General features: G+C 44.3%; 2 protein-coding genes and 1 pseudogene across 6 annotated transcripts in view; 2 read left to right on the plus strand and 1 right to left on the minus strand.

The window, feature by feature from the left end:
- Positions 1 to 12,939, plus strand: part of SLC9A7 (solute carrier family 9 member A7) — a 130,221-nt gene extending 117,282 nt beyond the window's left edge. For all 3 annotated transcript variants that reach the window (XM_081809355.1, XM_081809356.1, XM_081809357.1), the window contains 2 exons: positions 7,211 to 7,316; positions 11,370 to 12,939. In XM_081809355.1, the coding sequence (XP_081665481.1) occupies positions 7,211 to 7,316; positions 11,370 to 11,621 (358 nt within the window). In that variant the 3' untranslated portion in view covers positions 11,622 to 12,939. The remainder of the gene's footprint in view (positions 1 to 7,210; positions 7,317 to 11,369) is intronic.
- The window catches only part of LOC115940540 (carbohydrate sulfotransferase 7), a 58,806-nt gene that overhangs the window by 14,618 nt on the left and 17,567 nt on the right, over positions 1 to 26,621 (minus strand). For 2 of the 3 annotated variants that reach the window (XR_004075276.2, XM_081809369.1), the window contains exon 2: positions 14,439 to 18,982. The exons of the other annotated variant lie outside the window; for it this stretch is intronic. The gene's annotated coding sequence lies outside the window, so the exon portion shown is untranslated. Of the gene's footprint in view, positions 1 to 14,438; positions 18,983 to 26,621 lie in introns of those variants that run through there. 3 annotated transcript variants of the gene reach the window in all.
- On the plus strand, positions 22,152 to 22,480 carry LOC102733862 (COMM domain-containing protein 6 pseudogene; annotated as a pseudogene).

Consider the following 26,621-nt stretch of genomic DNA (forward strand, 5'->3'; position numbering starts at 1 on the left):
GAAGAATTAAAATGGTCTCTGCAGATTAAATTTAAATTAAAATAGTCTCTGCAGATGTCATGATCTTTTTTTAAAGGTTTATTTATTAGAGAGAGAGTGAGCACAGGGAGGGTAGAGGGGCAGAGGGAGAGGAGAGAGAGAATCTCAAGTGGACTCCCCGCTGAGCATGGAGCCTGATGGGGGGCTTGATCTCAGGACCCATGAGATCATGACCTGCGCTAAAACCAAGAGTCAGATGCTTAACCAACTGAGCCATCCAGGTGCCCCTGCAGATGACATGATCTTATATATAGAAACCCCTAAAGACTCTACCAAAAAACTGTTTTAAAACTAATAAATTCAGTAAAGTCAGAGGATATAAAGTCAACATACAAAAACCAGTTGCATTTCTATGCACTAACAATGAACTATCCAAAAAAGATATTAAGAAAACAATCCCAGGGTGCCTGGGTGGCTCAGTTGGTTAAGTGTCTGCCTTCAGCTTGGGTCATGATCTCAGGGTCCTGGGACTGAGTCCCGCGTCAGGCTCCCTGCTCAGCGGGGAGTCTGCTTCTCCCTCTCCCTCTGCCTCCTTCCCTCTGCTCATGCTCTGTCTCTCAAATAAATACATAAAATCTTTTAAAAAAAAGAAAAGAAAACAATCCCATTATGATACCATCAAAAATGATAAAATACTTAGGAATAAATTTAACCAAGTAGGTTAAGATCTGTACACTGAAAACAAACACTGATGAAAGAAGTTGAAGAAGACACAAATAAATGGAAAGATATTTGTGTTCATAGATTGGAAGAATTAATGTTAAAATTGCCATATTACTCAAAGCAATCTATAGATTCAGTTCATCTCTATCAAAATTCTAATGGTGTTTTTTAAAATAAAAACAATCATAAAATTTGTATGGAGCACAAATTACCCTGAATAGCTAAAGCATTGTGAGCAAAAAGAACAGAGCTGGAGGCATCATACTTGCTGATTTCAAATTATATTACAAAGGCATAGTAATCAAAATAGTATAGTATTAGCATTAAAACAGATACACAGACCAGTGGAACAGAATACAGAGCCCAAAAATAATACCCTCACATGTTCGATCACCTAATCTTCAGCCAAGGTGCTGAGAATACATAATAGGGAAAGGACAGTCTCTTTAATAAATGGTGTTGGGAAAACTGGATATCCACATGCAAAAGAATGAAACTGGAACCCGTCTTACACCACTCACAAAAATCAACTCAAAATGGATTAGAGACTTAGATGCAAGACCTGAAACCATAAAACTCCTAGAAGAAAACAGGGGAAAACTCCTGACATTGGTCTTGGCAATGAGTTTTTGGATTTAACACCACAAGCAAAGGAAACCATCAACAACATGTAAAGACAACAACCTGTGGGATGGGAGAAAATATTTGCAAATCCTATATTTGATAAGGGGTTAATATCCAAATTATATAAGGAACTCCTACAACTCAACAGCAGAAACCCAAAGACCCCAATGAAAAAATGGGCAAAGGACCTGAATAGACATTTTTCCAAAGAAGACATACACTTGGCTGGCAGATTCACGGAAAGTTGTTCAGCATCACTAATCGTCAGGGAAATGCAAATCAAAACCATAATGAGATCTCACCTCACATCTGTTAGGATGGATGTTACCAAATGTCAAAAGATAACAAGTGTTGGGAGGATGTGGAGAAAAGGAAACACTTATATGCTGTTGGGTGGGATGTAAATTGGTGCAGCCACTGTGGAAAACAGTATGGAGGTTCTTCAAAAAATTAAAAATAGAACTACCATATGATCCAGCAGTCCCACCTCTGGGTATATATCCAAAGGAGATAACATCACTATCTCAAAGAAATATCTGCACTCCCACGTTCATAGCAGCATTATTCTCAGTAACGAAGATATGGAAATAACCTAAGTGTCCATCAGTGCATGAATGGATAAAGATGTGTGCGAGTGTGCGTGTAGATAGTGGAATATTATTCAGCCTTAAAAATGAAGGAAATTCAGCCATTTGGGACAATGTGGTTGAACCTGGAGGACATTATGCTATGAAATAAGCCAGGCACAGAAAGAAAAAATACTGCATGATCTTCCTTATGGGTGGAATCTAGAAAAGTCAAACTCATAGTAACAGAGCATAGAATGGTGGTTGCCAGGGGCTGGGGAGTGGAGGAAATGGAGAGATATTGGTCAAAGGGTATAAACTTTCAGTTATAAGATGAATAAGTTCTGGAAACCTAATGTACAATATGGTGACTATAGTTAATGATCTGTATTGTATACTAGAAATTTTCTAAGGGGGTAGATCTTAAGTCTTTGCATCACACACACAGAAAAATGGTAACTGTGTGAAATGATGGATATGTTAATTAGCTTGATTGTGGTAATCATTTCACAATATACATGTATCTAAACATCTCCTACACCTTTAATACATGCAGTTTTTTGTCAGCCATACTTCAATGAAGCTGAGTGGGGAAGAAATTATTCCTCCAAGAGCAACAGGAGTGATCTCTGAAGTCTCTGAATATAAATTTTAGTGACAAGGATTTCTACTTGTTTAGTTTGGAGGAGAGAAACTAAGAACAGAAAAGCAGGCATAAAGTGTCTGAAGAATTAGATGAGGAAGGTGCCCATAGCTCATTCTATAGCTCCATAGATGATCAAACAAGAAAATGTGGGCTTTGGCTGCATCAAAAGAGAGTTTGGCTGGATGGGAATGATCCCCACAAGCCAGGACGAGCAAGTGTGGTACCTCCTTCACTGAACAAGCCTGAAAATGGAAAAAATGGGCTTCCAATTTAAGATAAGAGGCTCAGCACACACACATAGCTCTCTTGTTGTTCCCGGGCCTCCTTGGAATCACAAAAGAGATATTTTGGAGTACTCGCAAGACCAAAGATAGAGGGAATTGTAGCAGAGAAAACCATAGCCCAAGACCAAAGAGAGTCTTGAGCCGGTTCGTCTAGGTGATTTATTAAAGAATGTTGTTAGTAACAGTTGCAACAGGCACCCCCTGTGTCCACAGATCAACTGGTAGCTGTTAATTTTCTCTTCAGGCCATAGCTCTCTAAAGAAAGTAGACATACTACCTGGGGAGGGCTTGATAGAGAAACAGATCTTGAGGCCACCAAAGAATTTTCTCCCTAGAGTAACCTCCCCCCCAACCCACCCGACTTTGGCGTGGTCAGATTCCCCACCTGCTTGATGAACTGAGAAACTGAATGAAGACATGGGGGGCATGCCAAAGTAATTCACTCCTATATATGTACCTGCATGTCCTATATATGTATATGTACATATATCCATATATATATATATATATATATTTTTTTTTTTTTTTTAAAGTAAACCCTACACCCAATGCGGGGCTCTGACTCATGACCCTGAGATCAGGAGTTGTATGCTCTACCAGCTGAGCCAGCCAGGTGCCCTGCCAAATATTTGTTTTTTAATTTTTCTAATAAAAGCCTTAGAGTTGCAAGGCTTTTCCAGTCACAATGTAAGAACAGCCTATTAGAAAAAGGAGCAAGCAAACAAGAAGAAACTTGGGAAATTAAACATAAAGTTTCTGAAATGAAGCCCAAAAATGTAATGGATAGTTTAATTACATGGCGGAAACCAAACTGTTGATCTGGGAGATGAAGCTGAGGAAAAAAGAACCTGTAAGAATTCGAGCACAAAGTCAGAGATGTGCAAGAGAAGAGTTTCGAGATGAAGAGGTCAGAGCCAGATGGTCCAGAGTCCTTTAACAGAATCTAAAAGGAGAAGATAGAGACTATGGAGGAAAAGAAGAACCAAAGAAATAATGGAAGAAAAAAAAAATCCCTTGGCTAAGGGCAGATTCTTGTCTTCAGAGTGGGAGGACCCACCTGGTGTGAGTAGCATGAATGGATACATTGGAGCATTCCATAACTAAAGAGGAAAAGCAGGACTCTTCATGGCTTCCAAAGAGAAAGACTGGCAGCCTTTAAAGAGAAAGAATCCGAGGGGGCATTAACAAAATTGAATGTTAGAATACCAGATAGTATTGTCAGAGTTCTAGGATGAAAAGAAAAAGTCTGAGCCTAGAATTCTACACCCAAGCTGAGTGGGCAAGAAAAGGAGGGTGGCTTTCAGACATGCGAGAGTTGAGGAAGTTTAGCACTGTGCAGACTCTCTAAGAAGGAGGGGGGAAACCAACAACAACATAAGGATCAGATAAAACCAAAATCAGATCCAACTAAGGGGACAACAATGAAGAAGTCATTTTTTATAACCCAGAAGTGAACAAGATCAAAACAAAATTAAAAGAAGATCTTGTATTTTGCAAGACACTCAGGTTTCTCTTCTCACTAACAAAATTTAAATGACACTGTATTACATTTCTTTTAATAGTGTTCTAGCCACGGGGAACCTGGGTGGCTCAGTTGGTTAAGTGTCTCTTTTTTTTTTTTTAAGTGGGCTCCACACCCAACACAGGGCCTGAACTCACAACCCTGAAATCAAGACCTGAGCTGAGATCAAGAGTTGAACGCTTAACTGACTGAGGCACTCAGGCACCCCCTAGTGTCTGACTCTTGATCTCAGCTCAGGTCTTGATCTCAGGGTCATGATTTCAAGCCCTTCATTGGGCTCCATGCTAGGCATGGAGTCTACTTAAAAAAAATAATGTTCTAACCACTCTACTTGGTTACAGGGAATAATATTCATATAACAATATTATTACAAATGCTATTTAGTGGTTTTTAACATTTAGACTCAATTCATAGACAAAGTATAGAAGATTTACTTATCAGTTATAAAATAGAATGCAAATGTTATATATCTGCAGTATAAAATTAATTGTAATCAAAATTAGGAAAAACTTGAAGAGGCAGGAGTATAAATGAATTAAATGTACCATCCTTCATAGGAAGGAGTTAAAAGCCTCTGACTAAAGTTTATAAGTCAAGAAATAGAAAAAACTTATTCTCCTGGTGTAGACACACACACAGAGTGGAACACTACTCAGCCATAAAAAAGAATGAAATCTTGCCGTTTGTGACAACATGGATGGATCTTGAAGCTATTATCTAAGTGAAATAAATCAGAGAAAAACAAATGCTACACTGATTTCACTGAAATGTGGAACCTAAAAAACAAAACAAAGAAAATCCAGATTCATAGATACAGAGAAAGATTGGTGGTTGCCAGAGGGGAAGGACGTTGGTGGAGTGAAATGGGTGAAGGGGACCAAGAAGTACAAACTTCTTGGGGCACCTGGGGGGCTCAGTCGGTTAAGTGCCTTCGGCTCGGGTCATGATCCCAGGGTCCTGGGATCAAGCCTTGCATTAGGCTCCCTGCTTGGGAGAGAGTCTGCTTCTCCCTCTACCCTCCCCTCCTTATGCTCTCTCTCTCTCTCTAGCTCTCAAATAAATAAATAAAATCTTAAAAAAAAAAAAAGTACAAACTTCCAATTATAAAATAAGTAAGTCATGGGGATATAATGTACAACATGGGGAATATAGTCAATAATATTGTATTAATTTTGTATGGTAACTACATTTATTGAGGTGATCATTTTGCAATAGATACAAAAGCCAAATCACTACGTTGTACACCTGAAACGAAAATAATATTGTATGTCAGTTATGCCTCAATTAAAAAAAAAAACAAAAAACGGTCTTTGGTGAAGTTGTAGTGGTAATTACCAGAACAGCTGGATGGGACAGAGACTTGATATTTCATTTTGGCCCTTCAAAGAACTTGCATATTTAAAAATCTATCTGTAAATAGCTTTTTTCTCTCTTTTAAAGAAGTTGTTAGAGGGCCTTTTGTATTTGGGGACTGTGAGAACTTGGCTTTGAACTACCCGAGGCAGGCCACTGAAAGGTAGCCTTGGGGTTCCCATGTGCCTGTGTATTAGCCCTTCTAGAATCTGGCCTTGCTGTCAGCTTCACAGCTAGACTCAAAGTAGCTGATGGGCCAGCCGGGGCCATTCCCAGAAATGTGGTTGGAGGACAGTGGTCAGAGGGGGCTTGTTTGGTTTCGTAAAGAGGTTCAGCAGAGCCCACACCTCATCCATTGTGGAGTAATTCCCTACAAGAAGGATACTCCAGGGTCTTGCTTCCGTGTCCTCCCAGAGAAGAAGCCTTTTTTTCTCCTGTGCTGAGCAGTAAATATTGATGGTGCTCAGAGCAGTCATCCTCTGGGATACAGATGACTAGGATACCTCCTCACCTTCCTTTAAATTCTCTTGGCCGTTTCTGCCGTGGAGGTGGCCGTGTGAGCCTCCACCTTTTCCATGTTGCTGGGGCTATGGGTACCAGAAACGGTCCAGGCGCTGTCATATCATGAGGCGCGCATGCTTCGTGGTGCTTCCCACATAGGCTCATGCATTTGACGGCACAGATATCCACAGACTGACAAATCCTGAGCTCCCAGGGCCGCTGACCTTCACCTTAGAGTGGTGGCCTCAACCAAGGGCAGGTTTGCTTCACAGGGGACATTTGACAATGTCTAGAGACTTTTTTTTAAAAAAAGATTTTATTTCTTTCTTTGAGAGAGAGAGAGCACGAGAGGGGAGAGGGTCAGAGGGAGAAGCAGACTCCCCGCCGAGCAGGGAGCCCGATGCGGGACTCGATCCCGGGACTCCAGGATCATGACCTGAGCCGAAGGCAGTCGCTTAACCGACTGAGCCACCCAGGCGCCCTGTCTAGAGACATTTTTGTTGTCACGCCTGGGAGAGGGGTCGGGGGTGCTCCTGGCATCTGGTGGGTAGACTGTCCCTACAGGGCAGAACAGTCCCCTACCACCAAGAATGACCTGGCACCCAATGTCGGTAGTGTCAAGGTTGAGAAGCCGATACGCTGTCTCCTGTTTCCAAGGCGTGAGCTGGTTGTGTGTCCAAAGCTGGAATGTTGATTGAAACCAAAATTCTCATTCAACATAACAAGGAAGGGAGAAGGATGCTCTAAGTAATCAAATACTCTTTTTGCCTGAAAAGCGGGAACCGCCAACCTGAGAGTTAACAGTGAACGCTTAAGGCTGACAGGATGGTTTAATCTTTGATTCAGATATTGTAGACCCCAAGGATTTTCTGTATCGTACTGGTAAAATGCGGGCGAGGAGGCCTTTTGTGGGTAGCAGCCTGGATGATTTACTCAGGGGGATTTCTAAACACGTTGGGTTGGGTGTGTGTTTTCTCTGCAGACATTTTTTTCCTTAATTCTCTTTTTAAAGTTACTTGAAGCCCATCCTCACACACAGTGGCCCCCCGTTGACCACCACGCTCCCAGCCTGGTGTAGCCTGCTTGCTCGGTGTCTGACCAGTCCCCAGGTGTACGACGTAAGTACGGCGCGTCAGGGGCGTTTTCCTGCTCACTGGGTCTGGGGAGTGTCTTCCCCAGGAAGAGGAAACCTGTTGCTCGCAAGCGTCCAAATCCATGGGTTTTGCATCTCTAAATAAGATGATTAGAAATGGCCAACTTATGGGGCGCCTGGGTGGCTCAGTCGTTAAGCGTCTGCCTTTGGCTCAGGTCATGATCCCAGGGTCCTGGGATCGAGCCCCGCATCGGGCTCCCTGCTCCGCGGGAAGCCTGCTTCTCCCTCTCCCACTCCCCCTGCTTGTGTTCCCGCTCTCGCTGTGTCTCTCTCTGTCAAATAAATCTTAAAAAAAAAAAAAAATTAAAAAAAAAAAAGAAATGGCCAACTTACATATGTTGATCTGTTTTGCACAGTAAGAGGGAAACCTTTTACCCGGGCTGTGGGGCCCCGTCACGTCTGCAGCTGTGGTGTAGTAGAAAGAACACTCGATTTGGAATCCGAACAACTAGATTCAAAGCCAAGCCCTGAGGCCATTTAAGTGTTCTGTGCCTTGGTTTTCCTGTCTGTAAAGTGGGCCTAGTCGTACAGGCTGGCTGTGAGATTAAAGGTTAAGGTAGAGAAAAACACTGTGAACCACAAAGCATTTAGCAAATGTGAGGATTCTTTTTGTGAATGCTTTATTTACATTGATATGGTTAGGTCCTTTCCGTTTTCAGATTCAGACTTAGCACAGTATGAAGAGAATATCCACACTGGTGGACATCTGAGCTTTGGGACTGACTTGCGAGCTCCTCATGTGGGTTGCTGGGCAAAAGGGTGGGGAGAACAAGCAGCTACCCACATAGAAGGCCTGGAGGAGAGGGAAAAGGCCCTTCTTCCTCTCTACTCTGCCACCCTCATCATCCGGTCACGAACACAACCATTATACCCTAGGAGAGAAGAACTCCTTAAATTTGTGTAGAGCCTTACAGCTCACAAAGGCCAAGTTTATTCTCTTGGCCATACTGTAAATAAGCAGCTACTACAGGGTTACAGAGGAAGGAAGTGCCAAGGTCCTAGGATTAGTAATTGGCAGAGCTGAGACCCTAATGCAGGTTTCAGAGAATTCGCAAATGACCTGCAATTGATTTGATTAGCGTTGGGAAAGCAGAATGCAAAGCCCAGATCTCGGAGAGACGGCCCCTGACCAGGTCAGTTCTAACGGGGCGGGGCAGCGGCCTTGGGAACGATTGTTTGCATTCAGGTGGTACAGAGGGGCAGGGGGCATAGCTGGGCGGGGGGCACTGGGGTCTGGCATGCTAAGGAACAGCCTCATCAGAGATGGGGCGACTTGGTCAAGAAGCAAGAATCTGTCCACTGTCGCTTTGGGCTGGGGTCCTGACCAGGGTCTCAGTCAGCTGCAGACACAGTGAGGCTTGCAATTGTTGAGAGAGTGGGAGCATAGAGTCTTTGAAAAATTAATTGAGGAAGCCCAAGGTGAGAGAGCGGAGGGGCCCCCGATGGGGTTTGGAGCCCAGTGAGGGTCTCGGGCCAGGCCGCTCTCGCGTGGCTGTTCGACACTCTGTGGTTCTCACCCATCACCTAGAGGGCGTTTGTACTTTTGGTTTAGTTGGGCCATGTTGAAGATGTTCCTTATTCACTCTTTGCACTAACTCTAAACCACTCAGGTTGGATATCCACCTAGAAAACAGGGTTCTTCCGTTCATGAAAGTGACCTCTGGTTGTTTAAAATGGGCACATTCCTGCAACACACATGTTTGCAGGGTTATTCAACAGCATCTTCACGGCAGCCTTCAGGGGACAGCTGGTTGCATAATTTTACAAACCTCCAGCTTAACAAAACTTCTGTCAATCCTATCATCTAGAATTCGAGGAAGTGGATCGGTTTCATCATCTGCGTATCACGTTCATTAAGCTCTGATTTGGAAATCCCTGTCCACTGGGTTTTACCATGTCCTTGTTTCGGGTACTATTTGTCCGGGCTTGTGAGTTTCGTAATGGAATGGGTCAACATCCAATCTTGCCTTCTCCTGTCGGTGAATTTGAGCCCTGCTTCCCACTGCCTCGGGTCAGCCAGCGTGGGCCACACAGGGGCTGGTGTAGGGGGGAAGGTGGGAGATGGGGGGGTGCCTCGGCTGGGCTGCAGTAGGGGGCGTGGCTACATTTGCAGCATTTCCCTCCAAGCAGTTGCTTCACATTCCTCTCTGTCCTCGAAAGAGTATAATGTGTGCCAGGAGAGTCTCCCCCTGAAAAGGGGGAACTAAGAACCCTGGCTGCGGTATTTTGACATTATTACTTAGCGCTCACAGGCACGGGAGAAATGGAACGTGCTAAAACAGGGAACATGATCTCATTTGTTGTTAGGAAAACGATCGTGGGACAGATGGAGCCTCGGGACTTTCTAAATACTGATGGTGAGGAGGAATTTGGGGAGTTTGGAGTGAGTTTTGGAATTACGCTCTGCCTGAGTAGAGGATTCTTACTTGGTTGCACATTTGCACGCTGCCTCATTCCAGTGAGGATTTGAGGCCGCAAGCAACAAGAGTTGCGTGCTCGCCTGTCAAAAAAAAAAAAAAAAGCCCGAGCGCTGGGTTAAGAGGAGTCATGCTGTGGAGCGTGGAGAAGTCGACATCACTGAGGAGTGATGCAGAAAGCAGGCTTGAGCTTGTCACCAGTGAGCGCACACAGACAGGCTGGGACGGGAGGAGGAGGTCGGCAGACCCACGAGTCCTCCTTGGGCGCTGAACAGGCCTTCCTCTAGCACCTGCTGTGGCTTAAGCCCCTCAGGGAAGGGCGCCAGGAAGAGGAGGCGGCCACCGGGCTTTGCTGGTTTCTCACCTAGAGGGGGGTGCAGGCATGCCGGGGAGAATCTGCCCGTGGCCTTGGACAGCGTGACTGGGTGTGGGGGTTGCGGGGGGGAGGGTAGGAGGCTGTCGGGGAGGCGGGTTCCGTGCCCTGCACCGAGGACACCCTGCCGCATAGACGATGCAGGACTCCAGAAGCACTTTGAAGACCAGATGGGCAATAGGAGAGCAAGAGCACTTTAGCCGGAGTACTCTGGAACCGTGTCTGACAGACGTGCTGTGGGGGCAGGAGGGGAGCCAAGCGCCCCTCGTTTTGCTGGTGAAACCCATTAGAGGGTGAAGGGTTGTGTCTGACCCCGCGCTGCTTCCCGAGCTCTCCCCGCGGTCTAGAAGTTTCGAGAGGCCGCTGCTCGGCTCCCGCCCTGCCTGGCCCCGCTCCATCCGCTCTGCTGCAGCTGCGGCTTAGCATGAGCTGCCGGCCGGTCCTCTTCCTGACCCAGGGAGTGTTCACATCCTTGCTGTGGGCCGAACCAGTCCGGAGGCAGCAGACACCCCACCTCTGCCTCCTACCAGCTGGACCGCCTGGGGCACATTCCACAGGTTCTCTGGGCTCAGGCCTCCTCCTCTGACCCAGGAGAAGGGAGGGGGGAGGGTGAGTCGCCAGCTCCTGTGACCGCCCTGGCGGGCCCGAAACACGTGGTCGAGAAGGTGCCCCTTCCCTCTCGATGTCTCACTGCATCTACCAGAGGGCTTCCCATCGGGGTCCTTCCATGGGGACAGGAAGGAAATCCTAATTATGCGTCCCCGTCCCTCCGTTGCTGACTAGGATAAAGAGTAGTTCAGATGCAAACCGGGTGGGTTTAGGGTGGTTCTTGTGGGGCGGGAGGCCCTCTCAGAAGAGCTGCCCCGAAAAGAGAGGGGCCCGAGAAACCTCTTTGCATGTTTGCCCAGTGACCTTCCCCCTCCTTCTTTTGAGGGTTGGGAAGCTGAAGGCGCAGGCTGGCCTCCCTTTCTTCCCTTTTGTCACTGACCCCGAGCCGTCAGGCATTTAAAATCAGAACGGCTTCCTGGGCCTCGAAGCCTTGCTTCGGGCAACGGTGCCTTCACTTGAATAGCCCTGGACACTTGGCATCCAGTATCCACGCTGGAGGCTCAAGGCAGGCGGGTTTCATGGGCCCCAGTTTTCAGGTGAGCAGTTGAGGTTGGGCTTGGCTCCCAGCCTAGAGGAGATCAGTCTCCCATTTGCCACTGTCGTTCATTGCACTTTTCAGAACCAAGAGCCGCTGAGAGAGGAAGACTCGGATTTCATCCTGACTGAGGGCGACCTCACCCTGACCTACGGGGACAGCACAGTGACTGCGAACGGCTCCTCAGGCTCCCACACGGCCTCCACGAGCCTCGAGGGCAGCCGGAGAACCAAGAGCAGCTCGGAGGAGGTGCTGGACCGAGCCCTGGGAGCAGGAGACCAGCCGGTGTCAAGCCGGGGCACGCGCCTAGTGTTCCCCCTGGAGGATAACGCGTGACTTGTTGCGTCCCCCCCACCCAGCCCCAGCCTGCCGAGATGGGGGTGCAGTGAGGACGGCTGCAAACCCCAGGCTTGTCCAACTCGGGGCACTGACTGAGTGGAACTAATGCTTCTGTTTTATTGAGGTCTGAAGCTCTCTTAACATTTAAAGTTTAACCCAAGAGGCAGAGGGTGGGGCTTAGGTGTCTCTCAATCAAGACAAACGCAGACGTATTCCCACTTTTTCACATAGTAGTGCTGTTCAGAGTCAAACAAACAAATAGCATGCTTTAACGGTCTGACTCATTCACCTGCAGAATCCGAGCAAGCTGCGGCAGGTGTGGGGAGGCCCCCCCAGGAGAGGTTTCAGGTCCGTACACAGCAGCGCAAACCTAGCTGGCTGCAGGAATAGCAAGGTGGGGGCGGGAAGAGCAGGCCAGACGAAGGATCCCGAAGGAAGGCAGCTGAGATTGGACCTCCGAAGATGATGGGAAGCCCGTGGTCACGGGGACAGAACTCAGGAGGAAGCAATCTGAGCGCGGAGGCCCTCGCACCGAGGGCTGCAGGACCGTGATGTCACATGATCAGGCTTCTGGACTTTCTGCACTACCTGGGTTTCCTGTAGATTGAAGATCAGAACTCTATCCATGAACATTTCAACATGGGGAAAGAATTAGAATTCCTTCTCTGGAAATCTCCAGAAAGAAGTAGCTACTGAAATGTTTAAAACCAAAAGCAAAACGTGTTTTACTGTTGGGTTTTTAAAATTAATCCGAGGACAGGAGAAACCGTTCAGAGACTGATGACAAAAATCAGTCAGTTCTTCAGGGCTACCATGGAGATACCTACTGCGGGGTTTAGGAATAACACCCAAATTTGTGGGATGCTTCTATCTGGGGACGAGAGAGCAGCAAGGAGCCTAGGAGGCAATAGGCTAGTGTTCAGAGGGGGGAAAAAAAAAAACCACACTGCAAAAAAATTAACCACAAAACACAAGATACTGTTCTAAAGACCGAGTAGAAGTCCAAATTTTGAGCTACTAAATGCATGAGATTTCCGTGGCCGGGTGAGGCATGAGAGGCAAGTCAATGGAAAATTGAGCATTATTCAGTCCAGTGGACAGTTCCGTCTGCTGTAAGATTAAGAATCCAGATGTCTTAACACTGAGTGCCACGTAGAGAAGGGTCATTTTCTTGGTATCTGGGGAGGCTTGTACCAGCCTAATGTGTGAGCATGGTTTGAAATGTAGGTTCTGAGTTGGGGTTCTCTGTGGGTGAGCTCTTCTAACTGCCCACACCTGCGGTAGCTAAAATACTGAGAGAGCTCTTGGAAACCAAGTTTGAGATTCTCCCTGTGTCTCTATGCTTCAGTGCTGGTGTATTTGAAAACCCAATCTCTAAAAAAAAAAATGCTTTCAGAAAATGTGGGCATTTTTCTTCTTGTGGCAGACAGAATAGTGGCCCAGTCGAGTACACCCATAATGAAACCAGCCATTTAATCTGCTTAACGCACATTTTTAATGGTTAATATTTAGATAAGACATTACACTTTGCTTTTTGAATTGAGAATTTGTGCAAAACAGGCAAAAATTAAGTTGAGCCATATGAAATTGCCGATATTGAACCAGTTTTCAAAAACAGAAATGGCAGTTTTGTATGGTTTGAGATAATATAATTAAATGATTTTTATTCCCCTCTTTCCTTTCTATGTACCCTAAAGTCCATTTTGATTTTATCATGGGCATCCGTGGGCTCTGTAAATGAGCTAAACCACCCATCTAACCCCATGAGACTCCAAATTCCCTAGGCTGGTGAAGGACTTATGAAAACCTCTGAGCCAGAGCCAGAGAAACAGCTTTTTTTTAGAGAGCCCCTGGACGGGAGGTCAGTATGTCGTGGGGTCAGAGTGCAGAGAGCATCTCTCAGGCTTGGCAGATGTGCCCAGAACCAGCACAGGTTTTATTCAGTAGAGTTAATCTCAGTAATGACCAGTCATGCCTATAAACTCGAAAGGTGAGGAGGCTTTTGTGTGTGTCTGTTATTTGCAGAGGTGGAGGGATAGGCTGGCTGGTCAGCTCCTTGGCTGGGTCTTTATAAAGCCTTGCTCACCTCTTACGTTGCTTACTTATTTCGGAGGGAAGAAGCTAACAGAAAAACCCTGACAGGGTTCTTGAAAAGAGCCAACCGGGGAGGACCCACCCTCTCTTCATTCAGGTCAAGGCTTTGTTGTCATTTTGGTTTTCCAGGAAGCTTTCAGCAAATTAATAAGAAATTACCCTCACGAGGAGGAAAAATAACCAGAGTTCTCCAGCCTAGTCCTAAGTCAATCCATAGATCGTTGTGTTTTCTCCCAAAAGGGTCTTGTAGGCTTGACTGCAAACGTTTTATTTGGACCTACTTAAATCTAAGTAAATGGAGATTTGCCAAGATCAGAATTTTGCTAGGGTTGTAGTTATTTGGTTGGATTTTTTTATTCAGTGGATCGGAGTAAGTCACTGACCTGTGGTCCTAATTTTTGTTTGCAAGATATGGAGAATAATCCTGACCTTACCAGGGGTCCCAGGAAAGGAGTCTGTTCATCGAAATGCTTTCACCTTCTAGAAGCTTTATGCCTATGCTGAGAGGGGAAAAGTAGGTGTCACGAAGCTGCCAAACCATCTAACTCAAGGCTCTCTGCTGTCAGTCTGGCATAAATCAGATTGAAACTGCTGAGTGCATCCAATTTAACCTCTTAAACATACCCGTTCCGGGTTGGGGGGGGGGGATGAGGGTTCGGAGCTGGATGTTCTAGAACACAGGTTCTCAACCCTGGCTGCACAGTAGGATTCTCTGGCTAGTTTTGTTTTTTTTTTTAATATCAGTGCAAGGGCCCTGTGCTCAGAGATTCATATCCAGTAGGTTTGGAGTGGGGCCTGGCCTCCATGCTCTGTTGTGGATCTTCAGGGATTCTAGTGGGCAGCCAGGCTTGAGAGCCTTTTAGTCCAGAACTTGCAGCAGACCCTGTTTGGAACCTTAAAGAATGGCCTAGCAAACTAAGTTTCCTTTCATTGGTAGTCCTCTGGAACAAACCGAGTGTTGATCAATCAATACAGCCCGGACAACTGTGAAAGAGTTTCATGCACATCATCTTTGCAGAACTCTAGAACATACTCCGTAAAGTACAACCAAAAACGTCACATTTGAACACCTTCGTGCAGGAAAGGGAGAGACGGGTGACTTGAGTGGATGGATTGGGTTGTTGCGGGGCGAGGGGTTAAAAACCGTCCTCTTTGCCCCCTTTCGTGGAAAGAAAGGGGTTGGGTCTTAACAAAGTAGCTGACCATCAAGTGTGAAGGCTTTGGAGAAGCCGTCTTTTCAGTATAACCTGGGATTAAACGGAGTCCCCTTTGCAGTCCAGTCAGCTTGCTTTCTGGTCACACTTAGCTTGTCCCCAGGCCCGAATCCCTGCTGGACTCCTCAGGAGAGGGGTGGGCCCATTTAATGCCCAGAGTAGAGGCCTCGGGGTAAGGGGTAGCCCATGACCACTTCAAGGTCACGAGGCAGTGGTGTCGGCAGACTTCTGCGTGGGGCCGGCAGCGGGGCGGTGCGGACTCCAGCCGTGCCTTTTCATATTCTCTTTGGGGACTACAAGGAGACCTGAACTTTGTCTCCTGGAGAAGGAAATCTGCGCCACTGAAATGAGGCTGCAAATAGAGGAAGAGGGCAGATGCGATTCCATGGCCTCTGCCCATCCAGGGTACTCCCTGGGGCGGCCAAACCAGCCCCGACGCCTTGCAGCCCCAAACCCGCACTGCAACATCAAATGTCTCGTCAGGCAAACAGCAAGGAGCTTTCCGGCTGTGCTCTCTAGACCTGAAAATGTCCTCCGTGGTTTGGGGGACAAATGAAGTCTCCTTAGAAAACATGAAAAAGGTTCTCTCAGCTGTCCACGAACATGTCAGTCGAGGGCGATTTCCTTCCAGACCGGAGGGCTGTTTCATGACACACACATTCCCTCCCCCCCTGCCCCCCCAGGTCTCTCTCTCCTCTTTGCCTGCAGGGGAAGTCAATGTCACCGTGTCAGGTACCTTAATATGAACAGAACCATTTCCAAACGTGGAAACGGCACTGATGCCCTGAGGGGAGACTGGCGGCGGTCGAGGCCACCGAGCAGCTCAACAGAGGGAAGACTCATCCTCTCGGGCCCCTAGCTTGGTACCCGTCGTGAGTTCTCAGAGGTGCACCGCCAAGCTGCTTTTCCCATCTGTTGTAAGATGTCATCTGGAACGAGGGCTTCTGGAAAGTCAGCTTGCTGATTCAGTAAGTACGTGACTTCTTAGTCCCCTTCAGAAATGGGGAACTTGACGAGTTTCATACCCGCCTCTCGATGCTGATTCTGTAGATGAGTTCGTGTAGGAGTGCATCTGTCACGTGCATCAAAGCGGTACCACTGAGTTCTGGTGTCTTCTGTTGGTCTCTCCTCAAGTGTCAGATGCTGTACTCCGCTACAGTGAAGCTGAAGGAAATCTAATGGCCAAGAGTTAGGAGCAGGGCGCCTGGGTGGCTCAGTTGGTTGGGCGACTGCCTTCGGCTCAGGTCATGATCCTGGAGTCCCGGGATCGAGTCCCGCATCGGGCTCCCTGCTCGGCAGGGAGTCTGCTTCTCCCTCTGACCCTCCCTCCTCTCATGTGCTCTCTCTATCTCATTCTCTCTCTCAAATAAAAAAAAAAAAAAAAAAAGAGTTAGGAGCAACCCATCTGAATGCTGCTTTCACTCTGGTACCTTGAAGAGACCTTGCGCCTTTCTAAAACCCAATAAGGACCGTATACAGAGGAACACTCCAGAAAGCGATGCTAGTCTCTAGGAAAAGCAAATAGGCTCTTTGACAATCTTTTCAAAACCAGACCTAGAAATCAACCCCTTTTACCCAGTTTCAATTTTCATAAGTAGGGCTTTTTTTGTGTGTTTTTGTTTTTAAACGAACAAACATGTCTCGTCACGCAGTGCGAGCAGAACTCGTGAAGAGCAAAACCAAAGTTTTTGATGTTAGTTTTATTTTTGTAAGGCAGGGTAGAACCAGGGCCCACACGGAACACACAGGCCGCTGGTCATCTGCCACACGAGCCTGGGAGAAGATAAGGAAGGTCTGCCTGTCCGGCCGCGTTCTGAAAAGCCCTGAAATGCACAGGAGAGCCCCGGAGAGAGGCCTCCTTCTCTTCAGGATGGCCGCCTTTTAGAAAGGGTTAAGGGAATTGCCACGTGTCAGGGTCAGGAGAAACTTCCAGGGGCTGGTGGATGCGGGAGGAACTCAGACCTCAGGGGCTTTTGGACAGCACGAAGAACTCTACATGTGCTGTCCAAAGCACTGAAAGACAGGCCCCAGGGCTCTTGGGTGACTGTCCCAGCGCTTGGACATTTGGGGGTGGGCTCTGGGGAAGCAGAGGAATGATTTCCGGGTGTGGGGGGGGGGGTTCACGTCTGGGGATTTGGGACTTATCGCTGAAATCACTTGTTCAAAGCACGACTTCAGAGCCGGACCACCTCCTCGTAGGTTGACTTTTGATTTTTTACATAAACTACATCTGGTCCTTCTTAGGAAGTTTCACGCTGTCCCATAACATGATTAAATGGGAAGAGGCCACCAAGATCCATTTAATAGGTGAAAAGCAATTTTAAAAAATAGGATAGGATGAATTTAACCTGGGATGATATGCCCTTCTGGGGAACGTTTTACAGAGAGCTCACATAATGTAATTGGGGAGAATTTTGTCTTCTGTGTCCATTCATCAGTAGCAAACCGGTGGTTTTATAAAGTTAACATTATAGTATGTTATATAAATAAACACGTTATATGAAATAAAAGTATGTTGAACTGTGCAAAAGTGAAGACTTGGAGTTATCAGCAACCTTTATGTGCACTTAAGGAAAACTGCAGTTAGGCCCCCAAAGTGCTACCTTACCCTAGCATTTTACTTCACGTTCGCCTTTGTGTATATGTTTAGATTGATATTGTAAAGCTAGCTACATGTTTTCCTGCCGTTGACTGATATTTAACACATTTTTTCCCAAAGCTTTTTTTTTTTTTTTTTTACAAAACTCAAAATAAAGAGATTAACTGGCTGAGCTAATCTTTTGCATTTTAAAATATCGTCTGTTTGTTAGTAGGAAGAAGAATGCAGTGCGATCCTTTTCTTAGTCTGTTTCTTTCCCTCACTGGGAGGTGTTTTCTCTGGGTGGAAACTGTTGCTCTCCAGCTCCCCTAGACCCAGGACCCACAAATTAAGGCTAGCTAGCCCCTCCGGACCAAATCCGGCACAGCACCTATTTTTGTAAATAAAGTTTTATTGGAATACACTAGGCTCCTTCATTTGCATAATGTCTGCGACAGCTTTCGTGCAGAGCTGAGTAGTTGTGACAGGAGTGAGCAGCAATGTGCGCGTAAAGCCTGGACCATCTGACTTTCTACAGCAAAGGATTTTGCCAAACCCTGCTTTAGGTGCTTGAAAAACTTGAGTTTCAAAATAGGGTCTAAAAATCACAGTAGCAGACTTCTGAGATTATTTAAATGTGCCTTGGGATTAAGAGAAACACTTTAAATCTGGTCTGTGTGGTAACTTCTGGCCTACAACAGTGGTGAACAGACTTTGAGTGTTGGATAGTTGCTAAGATTCTTGAACTCAATACAGTTTCCTTGATCGTCTTCATGAATTCCTTTGTAGGCAGACTGGCTTTTCCCCGAACCACGCAACTGAACTTCATCAAAAAACCATCCTAGCAAAACAAAACGAATCTTGTCATTAACATTGACTCCGGAGTCCTTTAATAGTATAATTACAAAAACACCAGACAGAAGAACTTGCAAGTGAAAATTCGTGTCAGCTCGTTAGGGCTCTCCCACCCCAGGGAGAGAAACCACTTCTTAAAAATTGGTTTAGGGGCAGGTGTAGGGGGAGCTCTTTGAAAAAGAGCTGAATGAGTCCGGTTTAAACTAGTGGCACTCAGACCTCTTATTTAATATTAAGTAATGTAATCAAGGTACACGGGACTGCACTTGGCCCTCAGTCACACTGATGATTTGTCCAGGCACCCGCTGCTGCTGGGACACGGTACCCGATCGCGTCTCCTCTGCGTTCTGAGAACACCACGTTGGAACAGGCCCAGCAGAGGCAGGTGCAGGCTGGGGACGCAAGCGTTTCCTACTGTACGGCTCTAATGATCCGCATCGTACTGTCACTTCCTTACTGGAAACTTCCTTTCAACCAATGTGTCGGTCGTCATTTAATAGCTGGTGCCATTCCTGCTCCGCAGAGCTGCACAGCGGGTGGTCCCCAAGCCGAGTCCCCATCTCTGCCTCCCCCGTGCTGGGGCGACATGCTGAGTGCCCCGCTGCATGCTGGCTGACCTGGAAGGGAAGGGACAAAGCACGGTTTGAACCTCAGAACACAGAAAGCCCGAGACAGAAAGCCTGATGCACTCTGCCAATGGAAGGCCTCTTCATTTATTTATTTATTTTTTAAGATTTTATTATTTGACAGAGAGACACACAGCGAGAGCGGGAACACAAGCAGGGGGAGTGGGAGAGGGAGAAGCAGGCTCCCCGCAGAGCAGGGAGCCCGATGCGGGGCTCGATCCCAGGACCCCGGGATCATGAGAGCCGAAGGCAGACGCTGAACGACTGAGCCCCCCAGGCGCCCCAAGAAGCCTGTATATAATCTTCCTTCTCGAAGCTGCATCCTCTGGGGCTGGAAGTCCATCCCGAATCAGAAACTGTCATTTCTGCTCTGTGAGGACAGGCCCGGAGAAAATGCGACCCAAGAGGGATTTGGTGAGGATAAAGATGGGACAAAGATGGGGGCACCTCTGCCAGGATAACTGCGCTTTCTGCAACTGCTGCTGGGGTGCGGGGGGGGGGGCGGGTGAGGAGAACAGAACGTTCTGAGACCTGCTGGGCAGAGTGGGGGGAAGAGCTGGGATCGAGGGCGTACCTTCAGGCACTGACCGTGTAACCACCCCTCCTTGGCTCTGCGCTCTGGGTCACATGTGCCAACTAAATCGCGAGCCGACGATCGGCTGTTCCGTAAAGCAGAGGCTGCCTGTAAGCGACAAAAACCCCAGCTTCCTACCTCTGGGGCCTCTGAGCGGTTTTCTTGTGTCATTAGGACACACTGCTCGTGTCACCGTACGGAAGCCGCAGAATGGCGCGCCGACTCGGCATGTCTGTGCTAGCTCTGCCGCCAGTTTCTTGCTTTCCTGTGACCCTTCCTCTTGTGCTCTGTGCCAAGCTGGACGTTATTTTCTAATGCGGTGAAACTGTCCATCAGCTCAAGAGGACTAGCGATGCAGAGTTTGGGGAAGAAGCATTTTCAAGATGATGGAAAGTGTGCAGTCAAGATTCACATTAAACAGCTAATTGCACAAACGCCCCGAGGCCTTTCTATGAACCTTTAGTATTGTTAGTGCAGGTTATTTGCATAGAGAAAGAGCCACCATGTCAGATTTCAGTAGAATTTAGTCTAATGAAAACCAAGTTCCAGAAGGGCTAACTCTGGTTCCAGATAAGATGGAGCAAATGCATTTCTCCTTATTCCTTCCACAAAGTGTCACTAGAATCCCCAAACATGATACATATGGCAAAGATAAGACTCTGGAGGGTGGGGAAAAGAAGGCGGACTGACTGCAGACCTTGGGAAATGAGGGACAACAGACCTGTGAGTTCCCTCGGTTTTCTTTCTGCCTCCCCCATATCCTGGAATAGACACCCAAGACGCCAGCAGGCCAGATGTGCAAATGGTCACCGACCAAAAAGCCCCAAGAAAAGCTCCTTATCTCTAGCCAAAGGACAGGGAAAGGGTCAGCCTAGAAGCCAGAAACGAAGCACCACACACACAACCCCCCCCCCTCCTGTCAGCAGAGGACTAGCGGGAAGCCAGGACTTCGAGAGTCCCACCCCCACCTGGCAGTAACCAGGGGTGCATCCCTTCCTCCACCAGCAGTGTCGCTGGAGGCCTGCTAAAAGAGAAGATCTAAATAAAATTCAGAGATTCAAATGTATCCCAAATATTCAGGACACCATTAAAAAAAATCACTTGTCAAACCAAGAACCAGGGAAATTTTGACTTGAATGAGAAAGGATAAGTGACAGAAGCCAACCCTGAAACAACACAGATTCTGAAATTATCCTCTCTCATCAGTATGCTTCTGTGAGCCATTAGGAACACACTTGGAACAAATTAAAAAATAGAAATTCTTGGCAAAGAAATATATATATATATATATATATATATAAAAGAACCAAATGGAAATTTTAGAACTGTAAAGTACAATAACCAAAATTTTAAAACCTCACTGGATGGGTTCAATAGCAGAATAGAGATGACAGAGTAAAGAATTAGTGAATCTGAAAAGACAGCTATAGAAATTATCTGATATGAATAGCAGAGAGAAAATAGAGTGAAAAAGGATGAACAGAGCCTCAGGGACCTGTGGTACTACAATAACTGACCTATTCTCATTTCATCAGAGTTCCAAAAAGAGAAGGACAAGAGATTGAAGCTTAAAAAAGTACTCGAAGAAATATGGCTGAAAATTTCCCAAATTTGGCAAAAGATGTAAACCTACAGATTCAAGGGGCTGAGTGAAACACAAAGAAATCTACACCAGGATACAGCATAATCCAACTTCAGGGAAGACAAAGAAAAAAATCTTGAGAGCAACTAGAAAGAACTGAGGCATTACTTACAGAAACAAGGCTTTGAATGTCAGTGGATTTCATATCTGAAAACATGGAGGCCGGAGGAAGTGGCACAATACTTTGCAAGTGCTGAAAGAAAATAATTGCCAATGCAGAGTTCTATATTCCACGAGAATATCCTTCAGGAATGAAGGTGAAACAAAGACATTCTCAGATGAAGGAAAACTAAGAATGTGTTGCTAACACAACTGCTGTAGTACGAAGAACCACTATAGGAAGTTCTTCCAACAGAAAGGAAATGATAAAAGAAGGAAACAAAGTATCACAAATGAAGACAGAACAACAGAAAATAGGAGCAAATTTAACAGACTATCCTCTTGAGTTTAAAGAATTATATTTGATAGTTGAGGCAAAAATTATGACACTGTATGACGTAGTTCTCAACATATATAGAAAAAAAATACTAGAGAATTACAAAGGGGACAGGATAAAGGAACCTAAAGGGACATGAAGTTTGTATACTTCCACCTGAGGTAGTGAAATGTTGAGACCAGTAGATTGCGATTAGTTGCAAAAGCACTAAAATAAGCATACAAACAAAAATACCTTAAAATGCTGCAGGTAAAATGAAGTTCTTAAAATTATTCACAAAACTCATAGGAAAACACAAACAGGGAAATGGGAACAATAAACAGAGGGAACAAACAGAAATCAAGTTTTAAAAATAGCAAATTTAAGCCCTATAAGATCAATAGTCACATTAAATATAAATGGTCTAAATTCACAAATATACAAAAAGAGACCAGCAGAATGGCTTTAAAACATGACCCAACAAAATGCTGTCTACAAGAAATTCACTTCAAATACGATATAGGTGGGTTGAAAGTAAAAGGATGAAAAGAATGTGCCATATAAACATGAATTGAAAGGAGTTGGTGGTGTGAGTCCTGGACACTTGTCATGAAGGGGTCTAGTGAGCTACTGCCATATGCTAAGTCTGATGTCACCAACCAGCTTATAGGTCTGCAGTTGAAACTGGGCACGATTGTAAGCTCAGACAGTTGCAGATCACTAAGTGTCCTTATGTTGCAGTGATGCTAAAAGTGGCAGATCATTCAGGCCAAGTAAAGAACAAGTCCTTTGAAATGACAATTTCAGAATTTCTACAGGCAGTTCAAAGAAATTGCTACGATTATTCAAACTGTGTGAAAACTGATTGGTTGATAAATTGCTATCATTGTTCTAAAATCACGGGCTTCACCTTCTGCAACAAAACTGCATAAGGACCAAAGGATATTTACTGAATGAAAGTTGAATTTTGGTTTTTCCATTTTTTAAACAATAATCAGAAAAACAGGAATTAGTGGTGATCAATGCACAACTTTCTGAATGTACTAAAAGCCATTGAATCAAACACTTTAAAGGGTGAATTCTGTGGTATGTGAATTATATCTCAATAAAAAAATCAGGAAAAAAGGGCACCTGGGTGGCTCAGTCGGTTAAACATCTGACTCTTGATTTTGGTTCAGGTCATGATCTCAGGGTCATGAGCCTGAGCCCCTCATCAGGCTTTGTGCTGGGTGTGGAACCCGCTTAAGATTTTCTATCTCCCTCTTCCTCTGCCCCTCCCAAACCCTCATGCTCTCTCTCTCTCTCAAAATAATCAGAAAAAAGAAGAGCGGTTATATTAATATCAGATAAAATAAACATTGGAGCAAAGAAAATTACCAGGGACAACAAAGGAGAGTACATAATGGTAAAAAGGCTCAACCCACCAACAAGACATAGCAATCCAAAATGTCTACATATGCAGCAAACAACAGAACTTCCAATTTTCTGAAGCAAACCTGAAGGAACAGAAAGGAGAAGTAGACCTGTCCACATTTATACTTGGAAACTTTAATACCTCTCTCTCAACAATTAATAGAATTACTAGACAGAAAATTAACAGTGATAGAAGGAACTATATAATACCATCACCCAAACAAGACCGAACTGACATTTATACAACACTCAACCTAATAACAATAGAAACACGTTCATTTTTTAAAGATTTTATTTATTTGAGAGAGAGAGACACACACACAGAGAGAACATGAGCGGGGGGTGGGGCAGAGGGAGAAGCAGCCTGACATGGGGCTCGATCCCAGGACCCCAAGATCATGACCTGAGTTGAAGGCAGATGCTTAACTGACTGAACCACCCAGGCGCCCCGAGACACATTTTTTTTAAGCATGCATGGAACATTCACAGCACAGGCCATATCCTGGTTCGTAAAACAAACCTGAACAGATTTTGAAGAATTGAAATAATAATACAGAGTGTGTTCACTAATGATGGAGTCAAACTAAGAATCTATATCAGAAAGATAGCAGGAAATTCTCCAGATCCTTGGAAATTAAAGAACACACAGAATTCTAAATAATCCATGGAATATTAAACAACAATATATTGAATTAAAATGAATATGCAACATATCAAAATTTGTGAGACACAACCAAAGCAGTGCTGAGAGGGAAATTTATAGTATTAGATGCTGACACAAATGATGTATGGTCTCAAATCAGTAATCTAAACACCCACCTCCAGAAACTGGAAGAAGATAAGCACAAGTCAATCAGAGGGAAACAAGAGCAGAAATCAGTAAAATTGAAAACAGAAAAACAATAGAGAAAAATCATCAAAACAAAAAGTTGGGTCTTTGAAAAGATTAAGACTTGGATAAATCTCTACACCAAGGCTAAAAACAAAAAAAGAGAAGACACAAATTACTATTATCAGCAATGAAACAGGGAATTCCACTGCAGAACTCACAGACATTGAAAGGATAAAAAAACACTAAAAATAATTCTACATACATAAATTTGACAGCTTAGATGAAATGGACCAATTCCTCAAAAAGCACAAACTACCGTAATTCATCCAATATGAAGTAGATAATTTGAAGTTAGATAGCTATTAAAAATGTAATTAATTGTTAAAAAACTCCCAAAGAAGAAATCTCCAGGCCTATATACTTTCAATGGAGAATTCTACCAAATATTTAAAGTAGAATTAACACTAATTCTACACAATCTCTTCCACAAAATTATGAGGCCAGTATTACCTGATACCAAAACTAGACAAATACCAAAAAAAAGAAAACAGTATCTCTCATGAACTTAGATGCAAAAATCCTCAACAAAGTATTAGTAAATCAAATTCAACAATATGTGAAAAAATTTATATATCATGACTAAGTGGGGTTTATGCCAGAAGGCAAAGCTGGTTCAGTTTCAATAATCAATCATGTGATCCACCATATTAATAAGCTAAGGAAGAAAAATCACACAATCACATCAATTGATGCAGAAAAAGCACTTCCATCTGTTAAAGGCATTTAACATCTGTTCAGATGTTAGAATTTCTATTATAGAAATATAGAATAGAAATTCTCAGCAAACTAGGAATAGAAGGAAAATGCCTCAACTTGATTTTTAAAAATTCTACATAAACCTACACCTAACCTCATTCTTTATGGTGAAAGACTGAATGCCTTCTCACCCAAGATCAGGAACAAGGCAACGACCTCTGCATTTGCCATTCTTATTCAACATAATACTAGAAGTCCTAGCCAATGAAATAAGGCAAGAAAAGGGAATAAAAGCCATGGTTACAGGAAAGGAAGAAATAAAACTGTCCCTATTTGCAGGTGATATGATTATATACATAGAAAATCCCAGGGAATACACACACACACGACTAATAAGTGAATTCAGCAAGTTTGCAGGATGCAAGATCAATATTAAATATCTATATGATTTATATATACCAGAAATGAACATTTTAAAACTGAATTTTAAAACTCATACTATTTACAATCACTCAAAAGAAATGAAAAACTTAGATATAAATCTAACAAAACAAGTAAAGGACTTATGTGCTAAAAACTACAAAACACCAATAAAAGAAATCAAACAAGATCTAAATCAACAGAGACACATAACCATGTTCATGTATCAGAGGACTCAACAGTAAAAGATGTCCATTTTTCCCTCAAATTGATCTATATAGTAAAGATGTCAATTCTCCCCTAAATTGACCTATACAGAGATTTTAGAAAATTCCTATCAAAGTCTATCAATGCTTTTTGTAGATATAGACAAGCGTATTCTAAAATTTATATGGTAAGGCAAAGAAACTAGAATAGCTTAAAACCTTTCTGGAAAAGAATAAATTTGGAATAATCATTCTATTCAGTGTTAAGATACATATAACTACATTAATCAGAACAGGGTGGTATTGGTGGAAGGACAGACTCATAGATCAATGGAGCAGTAAAAGCCCAGAAATAGACCTACCTATGTGTACGGCTAACTGATTTTTGACCAAAAATGAAAAAGCAATGTACTGGAGGAATGACAGTCTTTTCAGTAAATGGTGCTGAAGCAGTTAAGACGTCCACAGGCAAAAACTAACCCTTTACCTAAATCTCACACTTTAAACAAAAACTAACACAAAGTGAATCATAGAATTAAATGTATATAGAGATAAGTTTATCTTAAAATTTATAAGGAAACACAAAACATACAAAATGTTTATCAGAAAACACAGAAGATAGTCTTCAGGACCCTCGGGTTAGGCAAAGAGTTCTGAGACACAGCAGAAAATGCACAGTCCACAAAAGAAAAAATTGTTAAGTTGGACCTCATCAAAATTTACAAACTTTTGGTTTGCAAAAGATCTTGTTAAGAGGATGAAAACACAAGACACAGACTGGGAGAAAATATTTGCAACCACATATCTACCAAAGGATTTTTATCTAGAATATATAAATAACTCTCAAAATTCAAGAGTAAAAAACAAACAATCCAGTTAGGAAATGGGCAGAACACCTGAACCAACATCTCACCAAAAGGAGAGAGGGATGGCAAATAGGCAGACAAAAAGATGTTCAGTATCACTAGCCATTGGGAAAATGCAAATGAAAACTACAAGGACATACCACTACATACCTAATAGAAGAGCTAAAACACAACACAGTGACAATACCAAATGCTGGTGAGGCTACACAGAAATTTGATCTCTCATACACTGCTGGTGGGAATGTCAAATGGTACAGCCACTCTCAAAAACAGTTGGGTAGTTTATTATAAAAACTAAACATATATTTACCATATGATCTAGCAATTGCACTCATGGGCGTTCATCCCAGAGAAAGGAAATGTTATGTCCGCACAAAAATCTATACACCAATATTCACAGCAGCTTTATTTGTAATAGTTAAAAACCGGAAGCAACACAAATGTCCTTCAGTGGGTTAACGGTTAAACAAACTGTGGCACATCCATACCATGGAGTACTACTCAGC

This window comes from Leptonychotes weddellii, chromosome X (assembly GCF_054177405.1).
Source record: "Leptonychotes weddellii isolate Sample4059 chromosome X, ASM5417740v2, whole genome shotgun sequence".
In the NCBI taxonomy this organism is placed as follows: Eukaryota; Metazoa; Chordata; class Mammalia; order Carnivora; family Phocidae; genus Leptonychotes; species Leptonychotes weddellii.